Below are 14,315 nucleotides of genomic sequence, written 5' to 3'. Positions count from 1 at the left end.
AAACTGCTGAAAGTGTCCTGTTTTGGTGTCTGAAGTGTCTTCTAATAGATATGAATGATCCCATGGTACTATCTTGAAACAGGCATTAGCCCTGAATTTCTGGCACTGTGAATTCTTCAACAAATATGAACAAATTATGATTCTCAGTGCTATTTATGGGAGCCTACTGTGTTCAAATTGCTGTCACATTTCCTAAGACAGTGATGCATTTCCAGAATCTTTAATTGTCCTAAAGAGTACTTAAGGTCATGGAAGATGCTATATGAAAAAGTCATAGTCATAGAGATTTACATCATGGAGCAGACTCTTCAGTCCAACTTGTCCATGTTGGCCGAATATCCTAAATTTATCTAGTCCCATTTGCCAGTATTTGGTCCATATCCCTCTAAAACCTTTCTATTCACATACACATGCAGATGCCTTTCAAATTTTGTAATTGTACCAGTCTCCACCCTTGAACTTTTTAAAAAAAATTATTAATAGGATGTGGAATTCACTGGCTTAATCAGTTGTCCTTGAACTCAGGTGTTTGCTGGACATTTCACATTGCTGTGATTCTGAAGTCACATATAGGTCAGACCAGGTAAAGATGGCAGTTTTTCTTTCCCTGAAGGATATTGGTGACCCAGCTGGGTTTTTACAACAATTGGTGCTAACTTCATGGGCATCATTAGACTTTTAATTCCAGATTATTATTGAATGCAAGTTCCACCATTTGCCATGGTGGTATTTAAATACTGGTCCACAGAACACCGATCCACAGAACCTGTGTGTATGTCTCTTTCTCTGTCTGTCAGTCCCCCACCTTCTCCTCCGTATTGCTATTTTCTTATCTTGCTTTTTGTTTCTAATGTACTGCATCAAGTATTCTCATTTTCATGATTTGTTCAATTACTTTTCTTGTTTTTTTCTTCTTGGCAGTACTCTGCTATTTCATGCTGTTCTACAGCTTTGATCTCCACTAACATGTTACATTTCAGTGTTAGCCAGCTGAACTACATGGCCAAGGGAAAATAATTCAAACAATGGGTGTTTGGTTTTACTTTGTGTAGTGTTCAGTTGAAGTATTTCTTTATTCTCCCTACCTCACAATATTTTTACTGTTCTGTTGATTTCAAGGTAACGTTTGCTCCTGTTTTCATCAGAAATAGTGTGCTGTGGCAGTATATAGTGTTGTGGCATTCAGCGTAGGGTTATAACATCTGCTCTGTTCAACTAACTGCGCTCCAAATCAAAATACAGAAGCAATTTACATCATCATTTGCGACATGAAAACATATCTGGTGTGAGGAATGGTAAATTAATATCTTTCATCATAATTTGCCAGTGAAATGACAAATTCTGTTTTACAATCCTCTTCCAAAAGGAGAAAATTTACAAAGTATATTTTTCTCTTTTGCATGTTACTACAGCAATGTATTTTTTTATTTCAAAAATATACTTCATTCATAAAATATTTTGATGATCTGTACAATTGGTCATGCCATACATATGTAAACATTACTATGGCAATGTATATCCAGTATATTGCTCTTAAAGTTATACTTGTGACTTTCATGAACTCAAGACATCTCGTAGCACACCACAGCCAATAAAGTATTTTTCAGTTGTGGTTACTGTTGTTAAGTAAGCAAATGCAGCAGCTAATTTGCATATAGCAAGGTTCCTTATGAAGCATGGGAGAAAATTACCAGTTCAGAGATACATTATGACAAACACATCTTGAGGGCACCGCTAATGCAAGTAAAGGAGTATTTCGTATTCACTTGACATTGAAGAACACAGAAGATCTTGGGGTCTCAGTCTCCAGCATAGATTTCACCTTTTCCTGAGATTGACTTTATTCTGATCAGAAATCCTCAGCAACATAGAACATCAAACGAATCACATTGAAGACTGCAAGTTGAAAACTATCCAGAAATCACTGATTTGGCATGAATGACTACCACTCATTATCCTATTTTACACTTTCTAATCACTTTGCAGAGACTAAAATAAAGATTGGGGCATACTCTTGGATTGGTTAGGAATGACCTGGCTTAAAAACTCCAAAAATGTAACTTTTTTAATTGAAGAAAACTTTGTCATCCTACAAATCATTAGTATGTGTTTGTTCAGCATCAGAGTTCAGTAATTATGACGTTTGAAAGTTGACATTTTCATTCAATAACTTGAAACTTTCTTTTGCAGTAAGACTCAGGGTGTAAAAAAAAGTCATTCATGCCAAATCAGTGACTTCTACATGGTTTTCAATTATAAGAATTATAAATGGCCTATCTTTGGAGAAAGATGGACTAACTGACAACAAATTTGCTTTTAACTCCATCGCCAGGCAACAGAAGTTGCTCCAACCGTCAGAGTAATAACTGTGAGTGCTGTCCATTTCATAACTTTCACCATCGTTATAGCTGCAGATACGGGGCCACAAACTCTTAACAATGCAGCACCACCTTAGACTGAAGCTTGACCCCATGACCTTTTGACTTTGCAATTGCACTCTAAGTTAAGCTGACAAATGTGTCATGTTATCAAAACAAATTTGTCCTACTAGTTGCCCACAAAAGTAAAATTAATATTCTTTTCAACAATTGATAGAATTAGGCTTGCTGCAGTGGTAGCACTTTTGCTTCTGAGACAGACTTGCTCCAATATCCTGAGCAAATATGTTAGCTATGTTATTTTGGAGGATATGTTAAACAGAGTTTCTTGTCTGTCTTCTCAGAAGGTAGAAGGGAAAATATACATGGTGTTTTAATATGGCTGAAGTGTTCTCTCTTAACCCCTGATCAACATGAAACTGTGCGATTTGAACATTATTGTGTTGCTGCTTGTGGAACCTAATGTGCAGAGATGTTGGTGTCTTGTCCTACATTACATCATGTTACACCAAACTTGTTAGTCAAGAGCTTTCAGATTAACTGAGACTGTACAAAAGTCTCTAATTTCTTATATGGTTCATTGAGCATGCCATGTTCATTTGTTTTCATTGAAGTAACTGTCTAAATTCAATATTGTAATGCAGAAATTTCATAGCTTTAATAGCAGTTAATTGTCTTAATAAATTGAACATGTCTTAATAATTAGCATTTGGATTAGTATAAAATGCATAAGTGTTATTTACTGATAATTTTATTTATTTTTTGCTTCTTTAGACAATGTCTTTCGCAGGAGGAGGATCTGGAAGTGGTATTGACCAAAGCTTTTTATGAAACAGATAAGGAATTTGCAAGACATGTCCAATTATCTGAAAATGGTAGGTACCTCTGTTTAATGCCTGCCTGTAGTAAATAAATTGATTAGTTGAAGTACCTAACTTTTTTAGTGTGGATGTTAGTAAATATATATGGTTTGCCAGATAGTTTAAAATACTGATTTTATTTTAAAGAGTTAAAGTTGATGGGGTTATTCTTTAAACTTTAGGGTTAATATTGTACACTAAACTAGTTTTCTAGTTGATTACCAAACTAATGTTGGTAAGGAAAAACGATTCTGCAACTAGACTGTGAATAGATTTAATTTATTTGTTATAACAAACCAAAAACATGCTGCTTGATTCAAATGTCAAACTGCTGCACTCAAGCTTTTTGCTTTCAACTGAGTCAAAATTTTTGTCAATATTTTTTATTTTCTTGTATTGAATAATTTCTTCAAAAGCCATTTCCTAGCATTATTAAGCACTGCACTTTTTATTGCCGCATAATAAATCAGTACTTTCTTAAACTTCTAATATTGCATATTTAAATACATTTTTGAAAATGCTTAATTTTTTAATTTCATGTTACTGTGAAACTGTAGTCTTTCAGAAAATTATTTTTCAAATGCATCCTATTGTCATGTTAACTTTCACGGTAGTAGGATAACCTCATTTTCTGTTTTATAAATTGTAAGATCAGACTAAAGCAAATTGTCAAAATTCTTTATATTTTATTTTTATACACCAAGCTAGTCTAAGTCATTGGTGGGTGATAATAAATCATTTTATTTAAGTTTTTGTAATTTTAGCCATCAATGGATAGATTCTCTGAAAGAAATTAATAGTAGGAGTTCTCCTTTCTGTGATAAGCTTGATTTGTCTTTTTGGATGTACTGATGACCAAATGAAATTATACTTTTTTTTCATTTCTCCGATACACATCCTAAAATTGTGAATTTATGCTAAGGAAATCACTTCGATATTAATACCTAAGAAATTAGTTTATAATGTTTACATAATTTAAACACCACTTATTCGCCCTGTAGTTGAAAATAATTTTTTCTTCAAACCTAATTTAGGTTTCTCAGGTATGCTGTTAAAATCTTTGAAAGAAGGGAAATGGGTCCGGGGATCATGAGAAATGTTAAAGCAAAAAAATGCATGCTTTACAGAATTGGAGTTAAGTTTGTCATGATGAAGAATTTTTTTAGGAGGTAACAGGAAAGCAGTGAATTAATATATTTGGATTTTTTTTTAGAGGGTAATTGACAAAATGCCACACATTGTGCTACTTAATAAGACCACATAGTGTTGAGGTGGTATATTAGTATGGATAGAGGATTGGCTAACTAATGGAAGACTGAGATAAGGGACGTTTTCAGATGGCAACCTGTAATGAGTAGGGCGCAATAGGATGAGTGCTGGGACTACTTTATTTACAATATATGGTGAATGTGTTAAAGCTAAGTTTGTAGCTAACACAAAAATAAATGGGAAGGCAACTGGTATGCAGAGGGATGTAGACAGGTTAAGCAAATGGGCAAAAACTTGGCAAGTGAAATATAATTTGGGAAAATGAGGTTATGAACTTTAATGGGAAGAATAGAGGAACTGAATATTATTTAGCTGCAGAGCAGATTTCAGGAAAAATATATTGGCCTAGGAACCAGTCCAGAGAAGGTTTACTAAACTGATAGCAGGTATGAAGGATTCCTCTCATAAGGAGTGGTTGAGTAGATTGGGCACGTATTCATTAAGAATATAAAAGAATTAGAGACAACCTTGTTGAAATGTGAAAGGTTCTTAGGGAACTTGACTGGGTAGACAGGAACAATTATTTCCCCTTGTGGGCCAGCCTAGGATCAGATGGCATAATACCAGAATAAAGTGTTACATTTAGGACACAAGGTAATGAATCTATGTGGAATTCATTACTGCAGGGTCCATTGAGACTGAGCCATTAAGTATACTCATGGCTGCGATCAACAGATTTTTAATCAGTACAGGAATTAAAGGTTCTGAGGAAAAATGGAACTGAGGATTATTCTGCAATGGCCGCAAAAATTGGGCTGAATAACCTGCATCTGCTTCTACAACTTATGATTCTATGACTTTCATACTTTTTAATTAAGAATTCGTGAAAGTTTGGTTTCGCTGTTAGTTTTTGTATATTGCTTTTGACAAGTTAGTCCAGGTAAAATTAATTGAATGTGTATATTACGTCTGGTAGCGATATTTGAAAACAGCTCATCCTAAATAGCTCATAGTTAAAAATCACACAACACCAGTGTGTAGTCCAACAGGTTTGTTTGGATGTACTAGCTTTTAGTGCTGCTCATTCATCAGGGAGCTGAAGGAGCAGTGCTTTGAAAGCTAGTACTGCCAAATAAACCTGTTGGACTATACGCTGGCATTGTGTGCTTTTTAACTTTGTCCATCCCAGTCTAACACCGGCTATCATAAATAGCTCATGTCATTCTTATTTCTGCCTTTAGGGAAATGACTCTGTAAACTGCAAAACTTAGTTTAAGATTGACCATCCTTGTTCAAAACAGCAAACATGACCAACTTGGGAAAAGAAATATCACACCAGTGTAGGAAAAACATTTGAGTACTGGATATAAAGTATGTTGTTAAGGCTAGATAGGAGTTTAATTCTGTGCCTCAGCTCCATCATAGTCCTTCAGTAACAGTCCTTTTTCTTTCAGCAGGACTGCTTCCTTACAGCTAAAAACTATCTCTGACATGTATAATGTTGCAGAGCTTCATTTAGAGGAAGAAAACAACAGTCAGTAGTGAAAGGCATTTGGCAGCCATGTGTATTTCTGTTAAAAGAGGAACACTTAGATTAAATGCTTTGGAGTTACTGGTGAATGTTTCAAGAGGCAAGCACTTTACGTCAATAGTACCATTTACTTATGAAGCTCAGAATGCCAAATTAGCCCTATAAATGGAATGTTGTAGGTTCCTGGATGTCAATGAGTTCATACTTCTTAAATTTCAGAAAGTTGAGGAGTTCATATTTCTTCTGAATTGCAATAGTGTATCAGCTGTTCTAGCCAACAAGTAGTTTTTGATTGTGGACATATTTCATTAACAAAACTGTACTTAAGCATATGCAGTTCTGTGCTGTGAGTGGGAGAGTGGATTGCCACCTGAGATTTTAGTCTAAATGAAACTTTGGGCTATTTCTGCATCTCCATCAAGGAACTCATAAACAAATGGAAGAGAGATGAGAAAAAGAAATTTTAAGAACTTTTTAAAGAAGTGCTGGAGCAGAGAAATTAAGACCAAAATGAATAAAGGTTTGGGGAGAGCAAACCAGAAGAGAATTGGATGAAAAAATATTTTGAAACATTTGACTTCATTATTTACACTCACTTCTATAGCAATTTTCCACAGATTACATAACTTTTCCAAAATGTTACATTGCAAAAATTACAACTGTACTTTTGGAGTTTACTGTTGAGTATAATGCATAAGAGGAGCTGGGCTGCAAAGCAAATTTAATCGTAAGGACAGCGCATCTTTTACCAGTGTAGTGCAGATATTTATGTGGCTGCAGGTTCAGGTTTATAGAGAGTCCAAGATGATCCATACATTTCACTTTCATATATTCCATTGAATATAGAAGATAAGGAGCAATCCAGTCGTAAAGCTAATGTATGATGTGTGTATAGAGAGGTGGGGATGTTTCCATTTCAAGGAGTCCAGAGCAAGACAACATGGCCTGAGCAACAGAGCTGGGTTAGTGAAGATTCAGATTAGCTGTAGCTTATTAAATGGTGAGTAAGTTCAAAGTGCAGAATGACCTTCCGTTGCAATATTTCCTGCATCTGACAACAGTGCTTGTGTTTTTATGCTTAACTTTTGTAGTTGGCTCTTGACTTCATGCTTTTTTAGATGCAAAGTAATTGTGCCTAATAATGTGTGCTGATTCACCATGGTTCTGTGATAATGCAGAATCGGAAAGTACAGAGAAGCTTTGCAAACTGGTCTGAAAGAGCTAAAGGTATCAGTTTTCAATCAGTAACTCTTATGTGACGAGGCTGCTTTAAGTCACTTAGCATTGCCAGTGTGCCCTTCTATGTTACTAATATCACTTAAAATTTTACTTTTGCCTTTTTGGGGAATCTTGTCTTTTAACTGTTTTTCCTACTTTTCTAATCAACCTGTTCAGAGGTTATTGCGCACCTCTGCAGCAGGTGGGACTTGAACTCTGGCTTCCTGGTCGAGGGTAGGGCCACTGCCACTGTGCCAAAAGAGGGCCCAAAATATTTTGAAGCAACCTGACCAGACATGATGTGACACACCTCTAGAACATGTGGGACCTGAATCTGGGCCTCTTGGTTCAGAGGTAAGGACACGACCAGTGTACCACAAGAACCCCTTAGATGAAAGCAGTCAGCAACAGTTTGGCAAATTGTGTATATTTGCATAATATCCATAATATTGTGGTTTCATACAATATATTATTGAATTTACTCGGGTTGAAGTTTCTGCAACTCTTGCCTTTTAATAATGTTATCGTTGAGGTTAAAACAGTGTTCACTGCTTATAGACACTGCATTTAGATCCTGTATTTTGACTCACTAGACTGTGTATTACATGTGGCCCACTGACAAGTGCAGCTTTAATCGGACCTAGTGGTATTTGAAATGTGGAAAGTGTTTAATTTTTTGGAGCCAGCAACTATTAATACTATATGACAAAGATACAGATACTGGCCAGGGTTCTGGAAGAACACCCAGGTTCATTTACAGCCAGCTGAATAAAAGAACCAGAGCATCAGTTTATTGTCATCTGAAAAATGACACACTTGATACTCTAAGGATTACACTGGTGTGGTTTATGTTCTTAAGTCCAGCTGGTACCCACACTTTTTTGGCTGGGAACAATGAGAGTTGCCATAGACTAGAGCTGATATTCACAGCATCATTTATTTGTCTGTCTTTACTCTCCCATAATACCTAGCTTTCATTTTCAGCACAAAATGAAAACTCAGCAGTTTTGCATATTTTTAACTTATCTCAAAGTAGAATTGTAAGAAATTAACTGTGCACTTTTGTCACTTAGTATCTATTACACACGAATAGTATAGAGAGAATATATCTTAGTGAACTGATATAGATCAAATATAATGGACCAAATAAAAAAATTGCAGTTGCTGTTGCTATATTTGAATGGGGATAGGGGAGAGAGCTATTTTGGTCAAGTTTACTATATGCAACTGTTACTCCTTTTTAAAAAATGATTGGAATGTTGAGCCTTGACTGAGATGATCTTTATAATCAAATAACATACCTCTGAACTCCTATGTAAAGGGGGACAAAGCTAATCTGTAAGGATACTGATGCCTTTGAAACCTTGCATAAGATTGCTACAAAACAGAATAGCTGCAAGCAAGGACAGTCAGCAAATAATTGAAAGAATACAAGCTGACCAATTCAATAGTTTATAGGAGACTCCATCCATTGGTTTGGCATAAATGCTTATAGTAACACTGTTCCTATTCAAAACAGTTTTTGAATGTTAATTCTAATCAGTACAGTTATCATTTAAAATAGTGATATCATCATGTGACTAAATCTGGAGGAATGCACTTTTGTTTGACTCTCACTCTCATAGATCCTAACATCAAATAAAATTAAATTTTCCTGTTACGGAGATGACATATTAAATACCTCATCAAATCAGATTTTAAATAAGATCTATCAACCACTTTTCTTGATTGTTGGTTTATTATTAATATAAAACTTCATCTATGAAGGTGTACTAATTTGTTAGCAAAGCCAATCAGTGATGTAGAAGTATAGGTACTATTCCTTTAAATATCCCCAAAATGTAAGAATACTTTTGCAGTTCAGGAAGGGAGGACGGTGGTGGAAGTAACTGATACTTTTGCAAAGATTGGCTTTCTTAAACTCATTGGCCAGTGGATTATTATTGAAATCAAAAAAAGTATTGAATACTCCAAAGTCTGTTGTAATGTTTGGCACATGTATCATTATTGACAACCACATGTTTGTCTCTGGGGACTTTTCAGGTATATGCTTGCTTAATGAATATAAAATTGTGCTGTTCCTTTAATCATTCAGAATGAATAGGTTCTGAACTTGAGGGTTATTTCTGAAATGTTAAAGATCAGCTGTGTAGCCCTCCCTCGCAGATTTCTTGTTCCTCCAACTTGAGACCAGATAAAGCAAGAAACCCCAAACCAATCACTGTTTAGTAAAACCCCAGCAGGGTCTACAGCTAAGCAAGCAGTTAACAACAGTCGTGTGTTTGGCAGGAAGTATTTTTAAAAAATCTCCATGGTCAATATGAACCTTTCAGTAACAACTTTTCGAGAAACCACTCCAGGTATTTCCATAAAACTTGAAATAGATCAAATTTTTCACAACCTGGGTCTTCAAGAAGTATCAAATATGAAATGCCTTTGTAACAATTGCCATTTGTCAGTATTAATTGTTTTGAACTGTGATAAATTATGTATGCCTTCATTATTCCTGTACTATATAATTTTGCAAGTACCCTACGCCTGAAAAGTGTACTTTTATCAATAGATCATGTGAGCAACTTCTTATTTTTCTATTAATTGAACAAGCTACTCTTCCCAAACCATTTCAACTATGTAAGGCTTAATTTATGATTTAAAATTGCATAAATATTTTTGAGAAGATTTGTACGTTTCCCCCAAAGTTAGCTCCTTTTTCTAAAAACAGTTGTGCATTTTGAACTCATTCTTGTGCCTCAGAATAGTGAATTTGCACTAGAATTGAAGTGCAAGATCCCAAAGGATTGTATGTTATTTGCCTAACATTACAAAAATATTCATGTTAAGTCCTATTCTTGCAGTGATTGATATGTAAAGATTTGGTGATTGTGCTATCGAATTTTTGAAACAACCAATTGTAAAAACACGTGAAGAAAAACAAACTAGCTAATGAAAGCCAAGAGTTTCCATAACTCTTTGAAGTAATAAAAAAAACCATAACCAATGATAGCGTAGCTTTGAGTAGTACTGAAAACTTGGTTGAAAAGCACATTTAATCTTGCAGCATGATTAATTTTAAAGTTGTTATATAATAGATGACACTTGTGACAATATTCGAATATGAGTAACCATAACTATGACATGTTGTTGTAATTGAAAATAGACAAATCTTGAACATTTGCATTGCCACTATACTTATGTCCGGCTTTTTTTTCCTGCCTTTTAATGGTTGGTATGAAATATATAGTTTAATGCTTGCAACAGGCTATTCCAGAAGGCCAAATGGGAGGAAAAATAAGTTTTAGACTTTCGCTGAAGTTCTTGAAAGTGCAATTAATGAAACGCAACCATATGCCAGATCTGTCCATAATGAAATAAAAAAGGAATGTTTCCTCAGTTTTGTATTTCATTCATCATTTCTAGAATCCTTGTCTTTGCATGACAAAATGTATTGATTCTGTAATTGTTTTACAGTTTTGTATTGAGCAAAGATGTCAAAGTCCAGTTTCTGTAAGAGTCTAATTTATGGTTCGCTACAAAACCTCCTTTTTCAGAGCTTCAATTTAGAAGCTTAGAAAAGGTATGATCCCACAGACTGAGGAAGGAATGACCAAAGTTGCTTATGAACAGAACAAATCTGTCCTTGATTGTTCAAGTTTCATCCTGGATTTTTTTTGAAGAATGAGATATATGTTTGGCATAATGTTAGAAGAAGATCATGTATGGCTGCCAGTAATGAAGTTTCTAATATTCATTTTCATTGAGAATTTATCTTTATTTTTAATTCATCAAGAAATAACTTTTAATTTTATTCTGTTCTTGTGTGTTTTTTTTAATTGGTGCATTTTTGACAGTTCAGGGAAATATTTTTCTACAGCTTGAGGAGCATCTGACCTCTGATCAGGTTTCAAAGCCTAAAAAGAAATGTTTCCAATAATAAAAGTCAATTTTCTGTTCTTAATGATAAATAGGGTTTTTTTTCCCCAATTGATAATCTTAATCTAAAGTTCCTTTTGAAAGTCTGTAAACTGATGACCTGAGTCTGGGTTTCCATGCTGATTATCAGATATCTACAACCAGGAAGAAATTGAAGATCCGGGTAATTAAGAGAACTAGCTATTATTGGTTTTAGTTTGATTACCTTTAAAGTAAGTTGACAGTTTTTAAAGACAGCAGGAATGTGATTTTGCTCATTCTCAGTCAGCTGCTCCAGCCAGCAAGCATCAACCAGAGTGTTGCTGTGGTAACTGGGTTTTTAACTATCAAATGAAGTTTATTAAATCTAACATTCAATTTGAACAGTTAAAGTTAATGAAATAAATATAATGCACTGTTTGACGTGCATTTTTCAATGTTCTACTCCACTAATAAAAAAAGGAAATGTTTGAGAAATCTCAAAAGTTAACATCAATTATCAGTTGTACAAAATGAGCATTTCTTATGTTAGAGCCAACATTATTCAGCTAAATTTTCATCAAATCTACAATTGAAGATTTAGCAATAAAAATGCCATAGGATTAGCTTTAATGCAAAAACAATTTCTGTTTTGTCCTGATCAGTCTTGAGTGAGTTTGGTAACCACATTCAGTAGAAGCAAGATGTTACGATTATCCTTACGGAAAGCTATGCGATCCAGATATGACTCTGGTTATAAGCCTGGCCTGTGTATCCTTGGCCTGATGGCATTTGACATTTTTCTGGTGCAATTTGCGGAGACTGATTAACAAAGTTAGATCTCATGGAATACAGGGAGAACTAGTCATTTGGATACAGAACTGGCTCAAAGGTAGAAGACAGAGGGTGGTGGTAGAGGGTTGTTTTTCAGACTGGAGGCCTTTGACCAGTGGAGTGCCATAAGGATTGGTGCTGGGTTCTCTACTTTTTGTCATTTACATAAATGATTTGGATGCGAGCATAAGAGGTACAGTTAGTAAGTTCGCAGATGACACCAAAATTGGGGGAGTAGTGGGTTACCTCCGGTTACAATAGGATCTTGACCAGTTGTGCCAATGGGCTGAGAAGTGGCAGATGGAGTTTAATTCAGATAAATGCAAGGTGCTGCATTTTGGGAAAGCATATCTTAGCAGGACTTGTACACTTAACAGAAATGTCCTATGGAGTGTTGCTGAACAAAGAGACCTTGGAGTGCAGGTTCATAGCTCCTTGATAGTGGAGTCACAGGTAGTTAGGATAGTGAAGAAGGCATTTGGTATGCTTTCTTTTCTTGGTCAGAGTATTGATTACAGGAGTTAGGAGGGCATGTTGCGGCTGTATAGGACATTGGTTCGGCCACTGTTGGAATATTGCGTGCAATTCCGGTCTCCTTCCTATCAGAAAGGTGTTGTGAAACTTGAAAGGGTTCAGAAAAGATTTACAAGGATGTTGCCAGGGTTGGAGGATTTGAGCTATAGGGAAAGGATGAACAGGCTGAGGGGTGAACTTATAGAGGTTTACAAAATTATGAGGGGCATGGATAGGGTGAGTAGGCAAAGTCTTTTCTCCGGGGTCTGGGAGTCCAGAACTAGAGGGCATAGGTTTAGGGTGAGAGGGGAAAGATGTAAAAAGACCTAAGGGGCAACATTTTCACACAGAGGGTGGTACAGGAATGGAATGAGCTGCCGGAGGAAGTGTTGGAGGCTGGTACAATTGCAACATTTAAGAGGCAGTTGGATGGGTATATGAATAGGAAGGGTTTGAAGGGATATGGGCTAGATGCTGGCAAGTGGGATTATATTGGGTTGGGATATCTGGTCGGCATGGACAGGTTGGACTGAAGGGTCTGTTTCCATGCTGTATGTCTCTAAGACTCTATATGTGATTCCCCTGGAACTGTCTTCTATATTCATAACGTGCAGAAAAATCATTGTCGACTAAAGAATCTTTAATATTCTACAGATGCTCTAAGTAACCAGGTTTCTCTGCCAGTTTCATGATGAAACATTACCTTTAAACATAATAGTTGCCATCAAACTATTTCAATCTACCTCAGCAGATCTTTAAGAATATGAATTCAGTTGGAATACTACGGTTTATTAGTCTGATTGTTTGGTATCTTCACATATTTATTTCTCTTTTGGAATAGTGGGGAACTGTTATAAGGATAGAAGACTCTAATAAACCATGTTCAACAGATTGGGACTTTTTTTGGAGTTTAGAAAAATAAGAGTTGGTTTCAGTGAAATATAGGGTTCTTAAGGAACTTGACAGGGTAAATACTGAGAAGATGTATCCTCTCATGAGATTCTCGATCCAACTGGCATAGCCTTAGTATTAAGGGGCACCAATTTAAGAATTAAATGAGGAGGAATTTCTTCTCTTAGAGTTGAGTGTCTTTGGAACCTCTTGCCATAGAGAGCTATGGAGGCAGAGTCCTTGTGTGTATTCAAAGCTGAGGTAGGTATTTCTGTTACTGATCAAGAATCTAAAGGTTGTGTGGACAAGGCAGGAAAGTGAATGAGAGGAATGTAGGATCAGCCATTTTCCTATTGAACAGCGAAGCAACATTGTGGGACTGAATAGCGTATTCCCGTTCTTAAATTTTATGGTCTTATGTTATGGTTGTCCTGGAGTGAGACTTGAACCTGGATCTTCAGGATAAAAGCAACAGGTGGTATCTGTTGAGCCACATGGACTTATCATTACTGGTCTGTTATTTGAGTGGGTGGAGCATGACTTGTCCTTGACCCTTTTCAAAAGGTGTACAGTATGTGCATGGCAGCAATGCAGTTTCCTTGACCAGTCTATTAGGTCAGCAAACTGTAGAACCACAGGATGTGCCTGGCTGCACTATCCACTCACATAATCAGTGGTAGGATCATTGGCATTCTTTTTGTATTTATAGAAAGGATTACGTTGAGTTCCCTTTCAGTTTACCTCTTGCAGTGTGAATGATCCAGTGCATTAATTCATATCCAGAGATAAATATTGTTAAGGCTTTATATTGACATAGCATATCTTGTGGATCAGAAGGATATTGAACATTAGCTAATCTGTTGAATGCAAATCTTGATTATTTAAATTAAAACTCTACTTTGTACATTTATATGACCTGATCTGAAGGACCTGTACTGAATGTAATGCTGTTATTCATCAAATGAGGGAAGAAAGATTGGCTGCTAAGCAAAC

General features: G+C 35.8%; 1 protein-coding gene across 3 annotated transcripts in view; it reads left to right on the top strand.

Moving 5' to 3' along the window:
- ppm1kb (protein phosphatase, Mg2+/Mn2+ dependent 1Kb) overlaps positions 1-14,315 on the top strand; it is a 43,473-nt gene that overhangs the window by 7,941 nt on the left and 21,217 nt on the right. For all 3 annotated transcript variants that reach the window (XR_009647072.1, XM_060851525.1, XM_060851526.1), the window contains exon 3: positions 3,153-3,253. Coding sequence is in view for 2 of the 3 variants with exons in the window: in XM_060851525.1 (XP_060707508.1) it covers positions 3,153-3,253 (101 nt within the window). In the remaining variant the exon portion in view is untranslated. The remainder of the gene's footprint in view (positions 1-3,152; positions 3,254-14,315) is intronic.

Source organism: Hemiscyllium ocellatum, chromosome 36, assembly GCF_020745735.1.
Source record: "Hemiscyllium ocellatum isolate sHemOce1 chromosome 36, sHemOce1.pat.X.cur, whole genome shotgun sequence".
Taxonomy (NCBI): Eukaryota; Metazoa; Chordata; class Chondrichthyes; order Orectolobiformes; family Hemiscylliidae; genus Hemiscyllium; species Hemiscyllium ocellatum.
Note: the sequence above shows the minus strand (reverse complement) of the source record. Positions and strands in the feature narration are given on the sequence as shown.